The sequence below is a fragment of the Anolis carolinensis genome, chromosome 2 (assembly GCF_035594765.1).
Source record: "Anolis carolinensis isolate JA03-04 chromosome 2, rAnoCar3.1.pri, whole genome shotgun sequence".
Taxonomy (NCBI): domain Eukaryota; kingdom Metazoa; phylum Chordata; class Lepidosauria; order Squamata; family Dactyloidae; genus Anolis; species Anolis carolinensis.
Window position 1 is genome coordinate 167300621 of NC_085842.1, and position 18722 is coordinate 167319342.

General features: G+C 39.5%; 1 protein-coding gene across 1 annotated transcript; it reads left to right on the forward strand.

The window, feature by feature from the left end:
* The first annotated feature begins 857 nt into the window (after positions 1 to 857).
* pa2g4 (proliferation-associated 2G4) lies at positions 858 to 18353 on the forward strand. The gene is made up of 13 exons (XM_003223201.4): positions 858 to 1112; positions 4907 to 5035; positions 6732 to 6837; positions 7144 to 7213; positions 8101 to 8193; positions 9093 to 9156; positions 11445 to 11523; positions 12191 to 12269; positions 12671 to 12804; positions 13879 to 13973; positions 14492 to 14619; positions 15536 to 15589; positions 16537 to 18353. Exons 1-13 carry the CDS (start codon positions 1025 to 1027, stop codon positions 16600 to 16602), a joined length of 1185 nt encoding a protein of 394 aa, XP_003223249.1. The 5' UTR covers positions 858 to 1024; the 3' UTR covers positions 16603 to 18353.
* The last annotated feature ends 369 nt before the right edge of the window (positions 18354 to 18722 follow it).

Sequence of the window (18722 nt, forward strand, 5' to 3'; positions counted from 1 at the left end):
TTGCAGGCGGCCAATTCTCTCACTCCAGAAGCAACTCCGGTTGCTCCTGACACGAAAAAAAAAATTGTGTGGCCAAAGTACAGTAGAGCCTCACTTATCCAACATAAACAGGCCGGCAGAATGCTGGATAAGCGAAAATGTTGGATAATGAGGGATTTAAGAAAAGCCTATTAAATGTCAAATTATGTTATGATTTTACAAATGAAGCACCAAAACATCATGTTTTACAACAAGTCCGCCACTTATTTGGGAGTGTGGCTGCACTTGTGTTGTTGTTGGGCATGCTGGCCCACTGCGTGTCGCTGCCTACAGAAATAGCTGTGGATTCGGATTGATGGCAGCCTGCGTTGGATAATACATAATGTTGGATAAGCGAGACTCTACTGTACTTCATCTTGGCCTCTAATATCCTTCATTCCAGTGAGCAGTTGGGCATTATTTCCAGGAGTATGGACTGGTTGGATCTTCTTCCAGTCCAAGGCACTCAGAATTTTCCTCTAACACACCACAGTTCAGAAGCGTCTCTCTTCCTTCGCTCTGCCTTCCTTATGGTCCAGTTCCCACATCCGTAGGTTACTCTGAGGAATACCATTGCTTTAACTATGCGGACTTTCATTGCCAGCGTATTGTCTCTAATCTTTACTTTTCACTATGTGGAAGAAGGGGCCTTCAAAGCAGCCTAAGACTGTCTGCAATTCCACCAGCGGCCTTGAGGTGGCAGGCGCGGGGCTTGACACGAGACGCTTCCCTTTCGTGGCATTGTAAGGTGGGTTTTTTTTTCCCTTTCCCTTCCCGGCACGCTTTGCGCCGCCGCGGCGGCTGACGGGAGTCGTAGTCCCTTGTGAGCTGAAGGCGGCGAGCGGGCTGGCTTCCCAGCGTGCCGCGCGCAAAGCCCGCGCGCTGGCTGGCCGCCTGTCTGGTCGTCGCGCGCCGTGAGGAGGAGACGAAACAGAGGCGGCGGCGGTGAGGTGGACTCACGGAGAGAGGGGCTCGGAGGGCGGAGGCGGCGGCGGAGGGTCCGACCATGTCGGGCGAGGAGGAGACGTCCGAGCTGACGATCGCGGAAGACGTGGTGGTGAACAAGTACAAGATGGGGGGAGAGATCGCCAACCGTGAGTGTCTTGCCTGCCTACCGGTGGGGGGCGCGGCCTGGGCCCGAGGCTCTGGGATCCTGGGAGTTTGGCCGAGGAGGGGGAGGAGGGCGAAGGGAATGGCGGCAACGCAGGGAGCAGCCTCTTTCTCTCCCTCCCTCAAAGAGGAACCCGAAGCGGCCCACGACCCGCCAGGGGTTCAAGTTGGGCTCCTTTCAACTCGAGGCAGAAGGAGAAACGGGGAGGAAGAAGAAAGGAGATATATATGTGTGTGTGTGTGTTTTTAACCCTCTCACATAATAATCCTCGATGGGTCCTTCTTCGAAAGCCCAATTGTCCTTGGCCTGAAGAGAGGGAGCGAGGGGAGGTTTGGACGACTCAGCCGCACATGGCGCGCTCTTCACGTGTTAAGCCAGACCTGGGCCAACTTGGGTCCTCTAGGTGTTGTGGACTTCAACTCCCACAATCCCTAACAGCCGGTAGACTGTTAGAGATTGTGGGAGTTGAAGTCCAAGGAGGGCCCAAGTTGTCCCAGGCCTTGCTTAAGCCCTCTCCTTGCAACGTAACGCAGTTTGACTCCTGTGGAATCCTGGGAGTTGTAGTTCCGCAAGTTCTTTGTGTGTAGGTCGGGGGGTGCTTCCACACTGTCGAATTACTTCAGTTGGTCCCACTTTTTATCTGCCAAGAAGTCTTAGAAGTTGTGGTTTTGACAAGGCCTTTGTGTGTGTAAGGGGAGTAAGTGTACAGTTTGAGCCCCCCCCCCCCGGCTGAATTCTATGGAATCCAGAGAGTTGTAGTTTTCACAAGGTCTGTGAGTGTGCCTCTACACCAGGCATGGGCAAACTTCAGCCCTCCAGGTGTTTTGGACTTCATCTTACACAATTCCTAACAGCCTACCTGCGATGGGAGCTAAAGTCCAAAACACCTGGAGGGCCAAGTGTGCCCATGCCTGCTCTACACTGTAGAAATAGCGCCTCTTTTAACTGCCATGGCTCAATACTATAGGATGGCGGAAGTTGTAGTTTGGTGAGGCATCAGCAGTGCTTGGAAAAGAAAGCCTCAAGACTTGTAAACTACAACCCCTGACTTTGAAAGGGAAAGCGTTGTCGAATCACCTCAGCTCTACCTTATGTAGAATAGATTTACTCTGAGGTCTTTCCAGAAAGGCATTCTAGTACTCTTGACTTTATTGACTTTATTAGCAGTATATTCCTAGCCATTGGGTTGTGCTGGAGACTGGCTTCCCAGGCCCCTTCCACACAGCTGAATAACATCTCACATTTTCTGCTTTGAACTGGAATATGTGGTAGCATGGATACATATAACCCAGTTCAAAGCAGATATTGTGGGATTTTATGAGTTGATATTCTGGGATATAGGGCTGTGTGGAAGGGCCCTCACTCTCCTCTTCAGCTTCTCTTTCTATAAGGGAAAGAAAGGGGTGCCCTGCTTTTGGGGAGAAGCAAGTGAGTTGAGTGAGTGTTCTCTCTCCAGGCGCACATGGTCTGGCCCTTGCCATGTGGAGCTGGCTGGCGCGCTCTCCCTTTCACTAGGAGTCCTGGCTCCCTCCCAGGTGGCTCCTTTTGTTGAAAGAAGAACTTCTGCTTGGGATCAGATCACCTCCTTTTAAAAAAAAAAATCCCTACTGTAATCTAGGAAGTTGATGATCAGGCATACAGGGAGCTAGAGCAAGGGAATCCCTCTCTTGTAGCTCATCCAGGAGTTTGCTCACGCACTATGTGATATTTATAGAGAGAGAGCTCGCAGTTCACTTGTAGGCCAAAGCACTCTCAATGGGTGGGTAAACACGTGCGCCCGGATTGGGGGATTGCGTACCTTCCCCTACTAGGCTTGGTTTTAAAATGGTGATTTATACTTTTGCTCTCTTCTCCCCCACCACCCACTTTATTTTATTCTGTCAAGAATTATGACTAGTAGCTCTGCCTCAAGAATGCTGTTTAAAAATAGGCTAACTTCATGGAGTCCTGCTAATAGATTGAGTGGGGGCGAGAGGTGCTTTGAGTTCTGTCTAGGAGCAGAAAGCAGGATTTCAGTAAATATAATAATTATTACTGAATTTAAGGTGCTGCCTTGTGTAGCTTCATAACTGAGAGAGCCCAATGCTCTCAACCTTATGTTTAGGATTTAGTTTGAGTAATTTAAACCTCTAGACTCTCAGACATCTTTTTCTGGTTGAGTTTTAAAACTTGAAGAGAAAATCCTCAGGCTTGACAAAACTTCAGGAAGAATATGTTTGTATGATGAAGACATTTTAATTAGATAAATCAGAATTGTCAGGCAGTGTTTCATTTTCCTTATATTTCACAGAAACTATATAGTAGTAAACATGTTCTGGTGTCAGTAGGCCTTTTTAGCTTTGTTGTAGGAATAATTAAAAACTTAATAATGGGTCTATAACTAAAGCAGACTTTGAAGTAAGGACATAGAGGTTACTAGCCTGCAAAATAAAATAAAAAAATCTTGATGGGTGAGGAGACACTGAGGTCTGAATTTCTATGATGGTTTTCCTCCTGGAGCACCCTTTTGTTGCTTGCCTATATGACATTCTAGACACACGAGTGCGCATTTCTTGATATCCTATGGCCACCAGGCCAGTGCTCACATGCAAGGCTGAGTTAAAGAGATCTGTGTCAGTTGTCAAAGGACTCAGTGTGCCTATCAAATTGATCATTGTATGCACACTTATTTATGAAGTTCTCAAGATTAGTTACATAGCCCATACATTCTTTTTTAGGTTGGCTCATGTTCTTTCTGTTAGGAGAGATTACAGAAGCCCATATATGCCTTTGGAGGGGGGGTGATTAAATCTCAGGGACTGAAAGAAACAAAGGTGACTGCAACCTGTAGAGTGAGCCAAGGTAGAATGGACAATTAAACTTCCACTAAGCAATGTACTTCCAATACAAATATTAAAAACTTAACACAATTACACAAAGTAGGTGAGAGCATTCTACTTTGGTAGTCACAAACACCTCATAAAAGTAGACTTTCAGGATAAGCATTTTCTAATGTTATTTGCAGAAGTATTCTCAAATTTCAGCTGCCTGCCATGGTGCAACTTAAAAATGACTGGAATAAATTTCCTAACAATTTGTGCTGGCTGCTCCCCCCCCCCCCCCCCCAGAAAAAAATTAAGGAGATCTAAACACTCTGCTTAATATGAATCTGGGTTTTCTGACTTTGGGTGTTCTGGTATTATAGAACACTGTTTATTCTGCAGCCAAAGCAGTTGTCCAGGTATGAGGCATTTTTCTACCTCATAATACTTGGGGGGCTTAAAATATCCCAGATTAAGTCACTTGGTTGAAATGTTTTATCACCTGGATTACTGTTAATATACTGTACGTTTGGCATATGGCTTCTCTGGAAGTAGAGCTTGAGATTCCTATCATTAAGCCTCAATGCATCTTTGGAAAAAAAACTGCTTATTTTTCTAATTCAGATAATTTTGTGGACTGTATTATTTCATGTGCTAGAAAAAAGGCTACAAGGTCATTTTAACTTTTAAAATTATTTTTGCTTAATGAAAAAGAAATGCATTTTCATTTTAGACAGAAGAAGGAAGCAGAATAGTTGTCGTGATCCTCAGCACAGAGCTTCAAACTTAACTTTATGCTAACAATAGTTACTTTAAGGCAAAAATCAAGTAACCCTGTGAACTATCAGAATGTCTCCATATTGGCTTTCTTTTGTAGTTGAAGTAATGTTGTTTTTGGCATATAGAATGGCATAGTTTTAATGCAATGATGAAAGGTACTAAGTTACAAAATGTGGAATTTTGTCTTGAATGGCAGGAACCCTGCGTACTGTCACAGAAACAGCTAAGCCTGGAGTGTCTGTTCTCAGCTTATGTGAAAGAGGGGATGAGATGATTATGGAAGAGACCGGCAAAATCTTTAAGAAGGAGAAAGATATGAAGAAAGGTAGTATATTGCTCTGCAACTTTGTTTTTTGTTGTACAAGTAATCCTTTTCTTCTTAAATTACACATATTTTGAATGTTTTTGTTGGCATGTGGCAAAATTTACTGCCACTAACAAACCCAACCAGATCTTACACTGTGATTTGCTGCAAATAGTTCTTATTTCATATACACCTGTGCTAGGTTTTTATTTAAATACTGAAATATCAGTTGCCACTCAGAGTTACAGCATGTGAACAGGCATTCTTCTGTTGCTAGCCTAGACCTTTATGGAAGTTTGTAAAATTAAGACAAGGGACACAAAAAGAATACTTGCATTTGTGGGAACTTGTGGCACATTGATGGGGGGGCGTTAAAGTTAGTTTTGTTCTGCTCTAATAATACTAATGTAATATTGAGGCACTCAGCATTTTATTTTCTTTCTTCTTGGCACTCACACATCTTGAAGTACTTCAAAAATTTTAAATGCTGATGTGAAAACCAACACATTGATTTTATAAAATGGCTGTTCTCAGTCTTGGGAGGCGTAACTTAGCTATAGACAGAAAATAGGATGAATTTGCCTTCCTGTTGTGCATCATGCCTGACAAAAAAGGGTATCCTAAATTGCATAGAACAGTGGCCACCAGTACAGTGTTCCACAATACTAATAATTTATAGTGAAGATTACAATCAAGCAAGCAGGCAACTAATCAGAGGATCAGAATGACAAAATTGGGAAGCTGGGATTGATACTGACCGACCAGTTTTAATAACATTTTGAGCTGTCTTTAAGAGGGTTACTTTGAGAAATATTTTGGCATAGGGTTTTCCTAATAATGCACCATTGCCACATATGGTATTGAAGGCTTGTTGTGAAGATAAATGCTTCTAGTTACATGAGCCCCATGGAAAAAGAGTTCCAGCGATTAGCAAGACTTGTTTTGGTAATTTGGATGATAATCCTAAATTCCCATTTTTAGGAGGGAACCACAGCTGTACACAGTAGGTCCTCCACTGTACACATTTTTGTGTGCCTTCTGAGTTTCCTGTTGACCTATCAGGAGCCCCATGAATTTCATAGGGATTTCTTAGACAAGGAATACTCAGACCTACATTGCCTTTCCCTGAAATACAGTGTAGAACACATGGTATTCCTTGGCCATCCCTCATCTAAGTACTAACCCAGTCCTGACCATGCTTACTTTCCAAGATCAGATGGGATATTGACATCGGAATAAACACATGGGATTGCGATGTTAAAGCAATTGAGTTAGCATTGGGGTCTACAGAAAATGGTGTTCTGAAAAGTAATACAGTGCCATCTGGAAAAGTTGCTGATGTTGCATCAGCTGTTCCAGGTCACATCTGATGTGTCGCCCTTTAAGAATGGCCCAAGCCCAACTCCTTTTATGTTGAGGAAGCCCATAAAGTTACAAGACAGGTTGGTGCAGCTCAAGTAATTGTTCCATACACGCACAGTGTCAGCAGGAAAAATTATAGCTATCCTGCTATTAGACAAATGCATGCCAAATCCAAACAATTCCTTTTGTGATGCAGACTACAAACATTTCTTCATAGGGTGTCATTTTTTATTCCTATAATTTTATATCCTTCAAAATTATGCATGTACAAATATACCATATTATATTTGACTGTAGTGGGTTAAAACGTTTATGTGGCACTTAACATGATCTCACTGTCCTTTGTTTTGTATAGGTATTGCTTTTCCCACAAGTATATCAGTAAACAACTGTGTCTGTCACTTCTCCCCCTTGAAGAGTGACCAGGATTACATCCTCAAAGAGGGTGATTTGGTCAAAATGTAAGCATCTGAAAATACTTTTTCTGATGATGTGTCACCTAATGATTGCTCTCTGTTGCATAATTTAAATTAGTTTTTTTCCCTAGAGTGTACATATACACACTAACTGATTTCAGAAGGTTCTGTTTTGCTTGCTGAATAGGAGTAGTTTATATAATTTCAATGGAACTCTTGCTTTTTCCGTATAGATGTATCAAGTTGGGGTGATGTAGACAAGCAGTTTGTAATCAGTATATTGAAGTGTTGTGGTAATGAAGGGTTCCTCGTTATTAAATATTTATCTCTCTTTCTCCCCCCGTTTTGCAGTGATCTAGGAGTCCATGTTGATGGCTTCATATCAAATGTAGCACACAGTTTTGTCATTGGTGCATCAAAGGTAAATGTATGTGTATTGACTTTGAGAAGCCATGTGACCGTGCCTCTTTCAAGGCAGAAAGGGTTCAGTAGAGGCAATTCATTTAAGCAGCATTCTTTGGTATGACCAGTTTGCCAATAATGCTGTGCAGCAGTAGATACTACAAAATATTTTAAGTGTTTCTAAAATAATGTCATTCAGAAATAATATTTGGATGTTTAATTTCTTATGCATTTGTAATGGAAGTGGCATCTCAGTCCCTTCAATAGTTTGGAAGAATAGCACAGTAATGGCAAGCCTGAGCAACTGATATCTCCAACTGCTGTGATGGAAGTAACATGGTTCTGGGCACATAAAACAGTGCCTTTTGTTATTGCATTTTCATTCTTTCAAATAACTTAAAAGTAGTTGATGCTTTTAGCATAATCAGTGCTGAGGTTTCTTGTTGCTAATAAACTTGCCATTTGCCAAATGGCTACGTTTATTTCTGGAAGAAAGTAGATCATTTAGATTGCACTCCATTTCTTGCAAATACTAAGGAGATTTAAAAGTTTTTTGTGACGTCAAACATTCTGTGTCTGCTATTTGTCCACTGTGTTTCCAAAGTTTTTTTTCCAATTTAGCTTGCAAAGCAAAATTAAACATTGCTTATGCGTGTTGGAGTGTCTTTCAAATCCCATATGGCAAAATGTGCATGGCATAATTCGATGGTAGATAAATACTTTAAAGGTTTTATTAACTTTAATAGGAAGATTTAATCATGGGTTGAAATCGTTGGCACAAAAATATTATCAAAAGTTTGCCCTTAATGTTCTGTGGAACTGGAGTGTTTTCATGGAGGAGGCTGAGTAGAAATTGGTCCTTTTTCATGAATGCTTATGTGTAAATGCAAGCTAATTTCCTTTCAGGAAAGTCTGGTGACAGGTCGTAAAGCTGATGTCATCAAAGCTGCTCACCTCTGTGCTGAAGCTGCCCTGCGCTTGGTCAAACCTGGAAATCAGGTGATAATAGCAGTTACTTTGCACATTTGTTTCCTGTATCAGATTGTGGTAGGCTGTGAAAGGTACAGTGTGCAAATGAAAAAAAAAAAATCATGGGCTTATTCTGGGAGGAGCTGTCAGTTGTCTAGGAGATCTGTGAGCAGCTGACCACAGCCGAGTCAGGGCTGAAGCTAATTTCTGTAGTGTATTTCTGTGGTCTCAAACTGTAAATGACTATAGCTGCCTAGACAACATTTGAGCTGATGCATATCAAAGGATTGTGGTTTTTTAGTTCCTCATGTTTGCATTAGTTTCTTTGAACATGACTGAATACTCTTGATGTGTTTTTCAAAAATGGTACAACTATTTAGCTGAAAATATGTTTATATGTTTTGTTTTCTGAAACCGGCTGAAATTTTGTTTTTCCTGGTTAATCAGTCTATCTTTGTTCAGTAATTTATGCTGATATTATACAATATCTCTGTAGTTAGTTTCTGGATTGAGAACTGGACATTTTAGCTCTTTTCCCACTAATTATTCCGTTTCTGTCTCATTCATACAACTTATTTAACTGTTTGCACAACACTGAATTTAGTTACAGCTGCTTTATATTAAACTGTGAGATTTGTGTGAAGGTGTTTGGATTGTAGCCTTTGTATTATTATTAAGCCACTTAGAGTGCTAGGTAGGTTTTATTACAGTATTTTCATTATTAGCTTCTATGTGTGTGCCCATGCATTCACACACCCATAGACACAGTCAGGCACATGAGGTGGAAGGAAATGAATGTGTGGTCATCCAATTCTCTAAAAGTAGTGACCAATGCAGGAGCCATAAAATGGGAAACAAGGAATTAGTTTCAGACTTGATTGCAAAATAGTGTTGAATTGAAATTAAATTTTAATCTTCCCTCCCAACAGAATTCCCAAGTGACCGATGCCTGGAACAAGATAGCTCATTCATTTAACTGCACACCCATTGAAGGTAAGAGCTACTGATAGAAGCATGAAGTGACAAAGAGCAGGAGTAAAAGAAAAGTCCTCATAAGCTATGATGATTAAACTTTTTTAGCTGGATTAATGAAGATCTTAAAATGCTTCTGTGTAAAATCATGTCATCTTTAAATGCTTTAGTTACTTTTTATAACATTGTTGCAAATAATTGTTTCAGTTTATCCCAGTCTAAGATCTGAAGATGCACAAAAATTGAAGGCTGCCTGTTTGGATCACATTTTGGGAATATTTATAAAATGATTTGACACCCTTTTTAAGAAATTAAAATAGATTGGCTTGTAAAAGTGAATGCCTTCAAATGGCGACCTCTTTTTGTTGAGCTTGTTTTCAAAAAATACCAAATCCATCTGAACAAATTTTAAAGGAGTCAAAAAGGATGTGCCATTCTTTTGCTATAAAATGCAATTTGTTAAGCCACGTATTGAAGTGATTTGATGCATGTTGATAGTTTTGATCTGTACATAATATTCTATTTCAAGCCAACAATGTGCTGCCACTTATAACTAATTTTTCAATTTATTTGAATTTGGTATGTTTTAGAAACAAACTCCACATTTTTCCTTTGACACTGGCTTTACCTGAATACTAAAAGAGCAAATTAATTTTAGGAAACAATTCAGTAAAATAAAACAAGGAGTGGAAGAGGGAGTTAAATTGAAAAGAAGTCGCACAAATGGATTTTGGCATATATCCTGTGTGGTGATGATGTCAGTATAAGAACAATTTGAGTTTTTTAAATGATGTATGTGTCCCAAGAGAGTTCTTTGTTGCTTTCAGTTGAAAGGTTCGTTTAAATTTTCTATATAACTAGATTGGACTAGAATTGCAGTTTCAAGTTAAATTGTTATTCCCCAATGATGTCTTATAGATTTATTGTCTTCTGTCCTGTGTAGAAAAAATGTCAGTAGAAGAGTGAGGAGGTGATTGCTTATGCTGTCAAGGGAATCTTATACAATAGCTCTTTTAGAAACATTCAAGTAGCGTAATCATCTAGTCAGTTTGCGAAACTAAGTAGAATTGTCTTCTGTGTTGGTCAAGCCTTATTTCTCCCCACAAATAACTGCCTTCAGGTGGAGAGCTTTTGTTCTCTTCATGTTTTGTGATATGAAGGCAGATGAGGGGTTTTTTCCCCCTTAATCAAATCTCACAAATTGAAATGGATATTTGATCATGTACTGAGCAGGACTTTGGCAGAGAGCATCAAGGAAAATGGAATACAGCACCAGCAAAATAGAAAAAAATGTTCTGCATAATAGTCATTAAATGTGTTGTCTGTTGAGTGTAGTTATGGAAGAATGCCTTCATTATGTTGCTTCTCCTCCCTCAATTCAGAGACATGTAACAAAGTTGGCACCAGTTTTTCAAATCTGCTGTGAGACGTCAGCTGTGCTGCACAACATGTCTATGGATATGACCCTGAGGCAGATCTGCATATTGTTTTTAAGTGTACATCCCAAGACTTCTTTCAGAGGCTGAATCTACACTGCCATATAACCCAATTTAATGCAGTTAATCTGCATTCTGAAATTGGATTATATAGCAGTGTAGATTCAGCCTGAATGAAAACGATATGTCTAAAACCAGGCCTGTCATAGTAATTAATATGATCTGAGTGCAAGGATTGACAGCTGTCCCATTTGTATTATTTTTGTGGTTCTGTGTTGCTGCGGAGTGCAGAAAAGTGTTCTTAATGTGAACTGCAGAAGGAGTGAGTGCCTATGGCGTAGTTAAATTTAGCAACGAACAGTAGAGGCAAGTAGGGAAATGGGACTAGGAAACAATATTAAGAAGTTTAGTTGGAAAGAAAGGAGATGAGAAATAGGGGTACAGCAGTAGGTGGGAAACAGAAAAAAATAACGAAACTGAAGCAGAGTGAGAATGTATGAACTGGGGAGTGAAAAAAGTTAACATGATACAGTATGATAGCAAAATCAAATGGAAATCAAAGACAAAAAAAAAGGTTAACCGGGTGGGTGGATTAACACCCACAGGGTGCCCACCATATAGAATGTAATTTTGGTAGTTTAGCTACACATCCCAGCTCTTGGGCAACAGAATATAAAGGGCAATGAAAGCAAATGTATGGATTTCCTTAATCAATTTTAATTGAGGCCATAATGTGTTAATGAGCAATATCTTTGTATAAAGAACAACATCCATATCTAGCCATAGTTCTGCTTTCAAAAAGTCTAGTGCCTTCAAATGTCAGTAGCAAGTCACTTTGTCTACTTCCCTTCTAATGCCCACTTACTTCTACAGGGATGCTATCACACCAGCTAAAGCAGCATGTGGTAGATGGAGAGAAGACCATCATTCAGAATCCCACAGACCAGCAAAGGTATGTGTCTCTGTCTGGAACTGATGCCAGGATGACTTAAGAATTGAGAACGGGCTCTGATGTTATACAATGCAATGACAGTAACATCAGTATTTATTTATTTATTGCCTCTCTCTGTGGATCTTGGTGGGGAACAACAACAGATTCAAATACAAGACATAACATAGATTTTTTTTAAAAAAAAACGTAACATCAGTTTAAAACAGGCCTGCACAACCTACGGCCCTCCAGCTGTTTTGGCCTCCAGCTCCCAGAAGCACTAGTCCAGTGGTTCTCAACCTGTGGGTCCCCAGGTGTTTTGGCCTACAACTTCCAGAAATCCCAGCCAGTTTATCAGCTGTTAGGATTTCTGGGAGTTGAAGGCCAAAACATCTGGGGACCCACAGATGGAGAACCACTGTCCTAGCCCCATTGTCTAATGACCAGGAATTCTGGGAGTTGGAGGCCAAAACAGCTGGAGAGTCGCAGTTATGCAGGCCTGGTTTAAAAGAGCATAAAAAATGATGAATCTTAAAGCAACAGGTGTTCTTTGTGTTGTGCAATGAAAATAGTTGTAAGATGAAGTGGAATCCAGTATATGATAGAAAAGGCTTGTTTCATGTAGGTTCCAAAACCATTAATTCCCCTTCGTTGTGGTCTTCATTTATCTTTACTTATCTTAATCTAGAAAGGATCATGAAAAAGCAGAGTTTGAGGTCCATGAAGTTTACGCCATTGATGTTCTTATCAGCACTGGAGAAGGGAAAGTAAGTGTGCTTTCTTATTGCTCTGTAAATACAAATCCTAAAAAATTAGAATCGGAGATTTATAGAATCTTAGAGTTAGATGAGACCGCATGAGCCATCTAGTCCAACCCCCTGCCATGCAGGAAAAGCACAAAGTACCCCTGACAGATGTCGTGACAGATTGAGCTGAACCATTTGTTTTCATCAATAATGAAACCATATGAATATTGAACCTCATCAATAATGAAAATAAAATATCATTTTCCTAACTAAATCACTGTGTCTTAGGAAATCCATTCATTATGTGGAAGAATCTATGTATAATAGTGTTCCAAAAACTCACTTTATCCACTTTTTCTATTTTGTAATACTACTTGCGTTTGTCCTGGTAAAATTGTCTGAAATTACTTAACTATATTTAGGCCAAGGATGCTGGGCAGAGAACTACTATTTACAAAAGGGACCCGTCCAAGCAGTATGGTTTGAAAATGAAAACTTCCCGTGCCTTTTTCAGTGAGGTGGAGAGACGCTTCGATGCTATGCCATTCACTCTCAGGTACTTGGTTTCTGTTGTATTAGCTTTTGCACTTCCAAACCAGGGATCTTCAGTAGTTGAATGGTTAATAACCATTTTAACAGTATCTGGATATGTACTGTAAAAAGAAATAAAATGTTCCGGTGTTACATTGTTCTTCTCCGTTTAACAAGGCATCTACGCCAGGCATGGGCAACTTTGCCCCTCCAAGTGTTTTGCACTTCAACTCCCACAATTCCTAACAGTCAGTAAGCTGCTAGGAATTGTGGAAGGTGAAGTCCAAAACATCTGGAGGTCCCAAGTTTGCCCATGCCTGATCTACACTGTAGAATTAATGCAGTTTGATACCCCTTTATCTGCCTTGGATCAGTGCTGTAGAATTGTTGTAGTTGTAGTTTTTTGTGTTGTACCAGGCTAAAGACTGTAAAACTACAACAATCCATTGAGCCACTGTTGGTGTTAGACTGCATTAATTCTACAGTCTAGATGCATCCTAAGATCCATGCAAGATGTTAACCCTGTGCTGGAGGTAGTAAGCAGGAGTGTATACACTATGTTATACTTTATTCCAGTAGAGTAGGAATTTTCTAACCTGTACATGCCAATCAAGTTACGACTACTGAAGTGTGTGTGGTTTATTTTTGGTAGTTTTAGTAATGTAGGGAAGGGAGAAATGTGATAGACAGGAAGACATATTCACTCACCCCCTTTAGCTTGTGGGGGTTATTCAACATGGCCCATACACTCTACATATTATAGATGTAAGGGCTTGGTACTAAACATGGCTTATATTCTATGCAAGTGTGCAAATATCCATTAACAATAGAACTAGAATGGAATTAAGTATTTATGTTTTTAAGCTTGTATAATGTGCTTTTTATTCATTATTGTTAATCGTTTAAATGTATTGTTGATTTTTATTGATTTTGTTGGGGCATTGAATTTTGCCAGTTGTAAGCCGCCTTGAGTCCCCTTGGGTGAGAAAGGCAGGGTAAAAATGTTGTAAATAAATAAATAATAAATAAACTATGCTGCTTGTGTAGATGCTGAAATGCCTTCACCTGGGTTCTTAACCTATTTTTCCTTTCCTCTCAGGGCATTTGAGGATGAAAAGAAGGCCAGGATGGGGGTAGTAGAGTGTGCCAAACATGAGCTGCTCCAACCTTTTAATGTCCTCTATGAGAAGGAAGGTGAGGATTTGGGGCTATTTAAGATTGGGATGGAATGTTTTTGTATTATTTGACTTTAGAATGCAGTTTGAGTAACTGTGAAGTCCAATTTCTAAATAGCTTTTTGGGCTCTGTTCCCATCATCCTTGCCTACTGAATTTCTTGTGTTTTGGATGAGAGTTGGAGTTCAGATACATTTGGAGAGCCAAAATTGAGAACTTCTTTGAAACTGAATTTGAGTCTTAAGGTTTCTCACCCTTGTTCTAATCTAAGCTCTCTCAAAATCTTGCAAAAGGACACTAGGTTTTTTCTTTCAGTTGTGCTGAAGGAAATGCTCAGATAGCTGAAGTAAGCCAAAAAGGAAAGAAAGGAACCTTTCTATTTGGAATGTTGAAATGAACTCTTTAAATCCTACTATTGCAGTAGTTAGAACTGAATCATTCTTACTGGTGCATTTTTTTTTCTTTTTTGCATGCATGTACATGAGTAGTCATAATATGGGAATTTTTTTAATGTGTTGACGTATTGCTATTTTCCAGGAGAATTTGTTGCCCAGTTTAAGTTCACAGTGCTTTTAATGCCCAATGGTCCTATGAGGATAACCAGTGGCCCCTTTGAGCCTGAGCTCTACAAATCAGAATTCGAGGTGCAAGATGCAGAACTGAAGGTCAGTGCAGCAATGCTATTATAGCTTCATAGATTTCAAATGTGCCCATTAAAATCAGTGTTAAGAAAAACAAAGCTTTTTCCTATTACTAGTGTAAAAACAATCTAGCTAGTATTAACAGAGCCTTTTTGGTTACCTAAATTGAAGAGACTGATCCAAGATAGCAGGAACATAGTTTGAACCCGAGGTACATTTTAAGCCATAAGATTGTAAATGTGGAAAATTAGCCCCTAGGGAAATAGAATGTTATAAACCTATGTTACTAAGAGTATTAAAAGTGCAGCAAACATTTTATCTATACAGTGCTGAATGGGTACTGGAATTAATGCTAGTATACTGTTTTCCCTTGGTCAATTCAAGAGAAATACTGTGGAAAACTTTGTGTCCCTGGGAAATACATACCCACAATGTGGCGTGTGCGTGTTTTAAAATTTGCAAATTTCAAATGGTCAGGTTAGATGTGATGTTTAATCTATTTGCTACTTCTTCCAGTACGATTAGCCTTTCACATGTTGTGAGTAAGATTTTCTTCAGCTCTAAGTTACATAGGCATATAAGAGCAAACTCTGTACAATCCTAGAAAGTGATTTTGAATTAAATCAAAGCAAGTGTGTTGGCCTTTTACAGGTGATAGTGATAGTAATATTTGCGTGGCATCATCCCACCCACCCCCTTTGTCTTGATCATGGATACTGTCGAGTAATTCTCTGCAGAGAAACATCAAGTAGCTGGCTCCAAAGGATGCGTAGCTCAGCACTGTGACGCCAAGTGTCAATCCCAGTCCGTGCCAAGACTTCTAGGGCTGGCTGTGTTCCTTTATGGCTGCCAGTAATTTTCCCTTTGGTTTTGTTGTGGGAAGAAAGAACTGCATTCTAGGTATCTTTCTTTACTCTTAACCATTTTCTTACTTTGCCAGGCACTCCTACAGAGTTCAGCAAGCCGTAAAGCCCAGAAAAAGAAGAAAAAGAAGGTAACTTGATCAGTCATGTGTGGTGTGTTAACTATGATCGCCCACAGTCAGTGAAACCCACAAATTATTATATTTAATAACTTAGATCTTCCTAACCCAGGGTGTATTGTCACTTCAGTATGTAGTATGGTAGTCCCCTCGGCTGAGAAGGGCGGGGTAGAAATGATAAAAATAAATAAATAGTATAGTACTGCCTTTATTAAAATGGCATGAAAATGTTCAGAGCTTGATAAGAGCTGGTTGAAATGGACATTGTCATGTCCTATTGGACAGTGGATGATTTGTTCATAGCCATAGGCAGGATTTATATAGTTAAGCAAATCTAATTAACAGAAGTTTAATGTCTTTATATTTAAGTCTTTTAATAGTGTGAGCTTTAAACAAGAGCAGGATCTCGTCCTATGACGTGTTGTACTGCAGCCTCACAACACCAGTGCAGTCTCATTTTGTTGGGTGATTTCAAAATGGAAAAAGCATTTAAAAATGTAAATAACAACAACAGCAATAGCAGCAGTTTGGCAAATCAGAAGCTGCTTGAGCAAAGCAGTAGAGTGAATGAGCTTCAGCAATGCAGTAGCAGAGTGAAGCATTAAGAGATGCAAAAGACTTCATTGAAAAAACTACATTTCTATATTGGAAAGTTAGGTCCTATCTTTTTAGAGACATCTTGTCTCTCCCCATGCTCACAGTAGAAGAACAAAATGGAAGACTCATAGCCTTGCCATGTGCTCAGATATTTTGTATAGAAAGAGGTGCTTCCCTAAGAAGTATTAGTTTAAACAAGGAGTGGATAAGAGGAGAAAATAGAATGACAGGCAGAGAAAGAAACCAGTGAGGGAAGGGTTTTCCTTGCGAGATAGCGCATCTGACAATTTTCTTGATGAGGACTATAGACATATGCAGGATGTGGTTGAGTTCCAACAGAATTATTATCTTTGTTCCTCTAGGCCTCTAAGAATGCGGAGAACGCCACAACAGGAGAAACAGCAGAAGAGAATGAGACTGGCGACTGACCGGCTTTAACTTCTCTGCATAGCGCCTGATTCTTTCTCTCATATGCCCCCACTCAAAACAAGAGAAACAAATGTCCCCTAACGGCTGTTTGTCTCATAGGACCAAATGACAAATAGCTTGGACTTCCCACAGAGTGCAGCCAGCTGTCGATTGACTTTGCCACTGAGGGAGGAGTCTCTTGGCCACTTCAGAATATTTTAAAAGGGTGAACTAATAAAATCAGGAAAAAACCTAGCCTACATCCAGTCTTTCTAAACTTTGATAATAATTGTGTTCATTAGAGGCAAACACACAATGTTCTGAGCAAGAGGGAATGTCCAGTTAGCTCTCCCACCCTTCTTTTTTACAGGTATGCCCATCCTCTGAAAAATTCTTTGGCATCTTTCCACAACTGTTCAAACACACAAACACTCTGTCTTGGGATTCCATTTCATCCACTTAGTATAACCTGCATGCTCGATTGGTGTTCTGATCCTTTCATTTCTCTTTCTTCATCTTACAACCCTAGGGTATTCATGTGTTTCTTTTTGTGCTTTTCTTTTTAAACTCACAATGTTGTGTTTTTAAGAAAGCTGGTTTAAAGATCCGTTTATATGCAGACATCTTTTTAGTTTTTTCAAAATCCGTTCATGTGATTAATTTTTTTAGAAAATTATTGTTCCGTTTAAATACATGTTAATTTTTTCAGCGTACCTTGCAATATTTTTTAAAGACTCAGAGGCATTGCAGCTGATCTTTTCAGAAATCCACCAGCTCTCAACAAAAGCTTTGACAGTTTTGTTCTGCATTGATCTTTTGAACACGGTTGCTTTCTGTAGACAAAAAGTCACCACTGTCCTGGTTGATAGGTTGTGTAAAGCAGGATTTTTCAGAAGAATCCTCACCATGTGTTCTTTTTTTAAAAAAAACACAGTGAAAAGCTACAAAAGTGGGTGGACCTGGAGGATACTCGGTTAATGAGGATCTTTTCTATAGTATGTTTTTTTTAAAATTGTCCCATTGAATTGTATATTATTATGGGATTTTTTTTTCCTGTTGTAAAAACCAGGTTCCTGTCTAGGCATTTATTGTAGCAGAATTGATGCCTGTAACACTGCCTTGTAAGGAACGAAAGTACCGTCCTCTTGGACAGGAAAAGTCCTTCTGACCAATATATTGGGAGTTTAATATTTTCAACAAAAGCTTAGCAGTTACTACCAAAGTTGAATTCCATACAATAAACATGTGTTGTTTTTCTCTGAAAAATCTTTTCCATCCCTCTTTGTAAACTTTCTATTTTAATTTCTAGACTGTTCTTTTGCTCTTTTTGTAAAGGGTGGCTTTGAATGCTCAGACGGGGATCAAATGGGGAACTGAATTGTCTGGAAGTGGGAGGATCATGCACAATACTTGCAATTAACTGCCAGTTTAATTTTAAACTGCTCATATTTGTTAAAACACAAACTTAAGGGAAATGGGTGGGATGGGAAAAGGGGGAACACAACTTGTTCCGAAGGAGGAACATTTTAGCATTTATAAGTAACATGTTTTCTTACTGCCCTTCTGTAAAGGAAAGGCTCAAATCAGCCACATTACCAGTTTATGAACCACTATGAATTGCTAGCGGTTTATTTAATTTTCTATCTTTATTTGAAACTTTAAAACAATTGTATCTCTCAGTTTAAAAATGCAGTTGGAAGTTTTGGAAGAAAATTCCCACCAAATGTTCTGTAATTTGATTTTTTTCCAAATAAAATTGATTAGACATCTATGGATAGATGAATGGGTCTGATATGTGGAGGGGAATAAAGTCTTGACATTAAGTGTGCGGGGGAAGTGTATGCACCTTTTTGTATCTAATCATAATCAGAAGATTAGAAAGTAATGAATAGTCTTGAATATTTCCAACTGGTCTTCCTTTTGAATGTCCCAAACAAACTAAATAGCTAGTGCTGCTTTTTCGACTATTGATTTGTATCATTGGGATAAAACCCTAACCCAGTTGAAGGTGCCAGCTTTGTTTATTTTATTGTCTTCAGTGTAAATGAGCCTTTAGTGTTTACTTTGCATTGGATACCTATAGACTTCTGTACCCTGCAATTTACTACTGTTTTTGAAGAAGTGTGAATCTGGGTTGGGT

What these genes read in the sequence shown, in the direction of transcription:
- pa2g4 (XM_003223201.4), top strand. Translation starts at nt 1,025, where the DNA reads ATGTCGGGCGAGGAGGAGACGTCCGAGCTGACGATCGCGGAAGACGTG. An exon ending in TCAGCACTGGAGAAGGGAAA is followed by an intron (nt 12,270 to 12,670) that starts GTAAGTGTGCTT and finishes AACTATATTTAG; the next exon opens with GCCAAGGATGCTGGGCAGAG. An exon ending in AGAAAAAGAAGAAAAAGAAG is followed by an intron (nt 15,590 to 16,536) that starts GTAACTTGATCA and finishes TTGTTCCTCTAG; the next exon opens with GCCTCTAAGAATGCGGAGAA.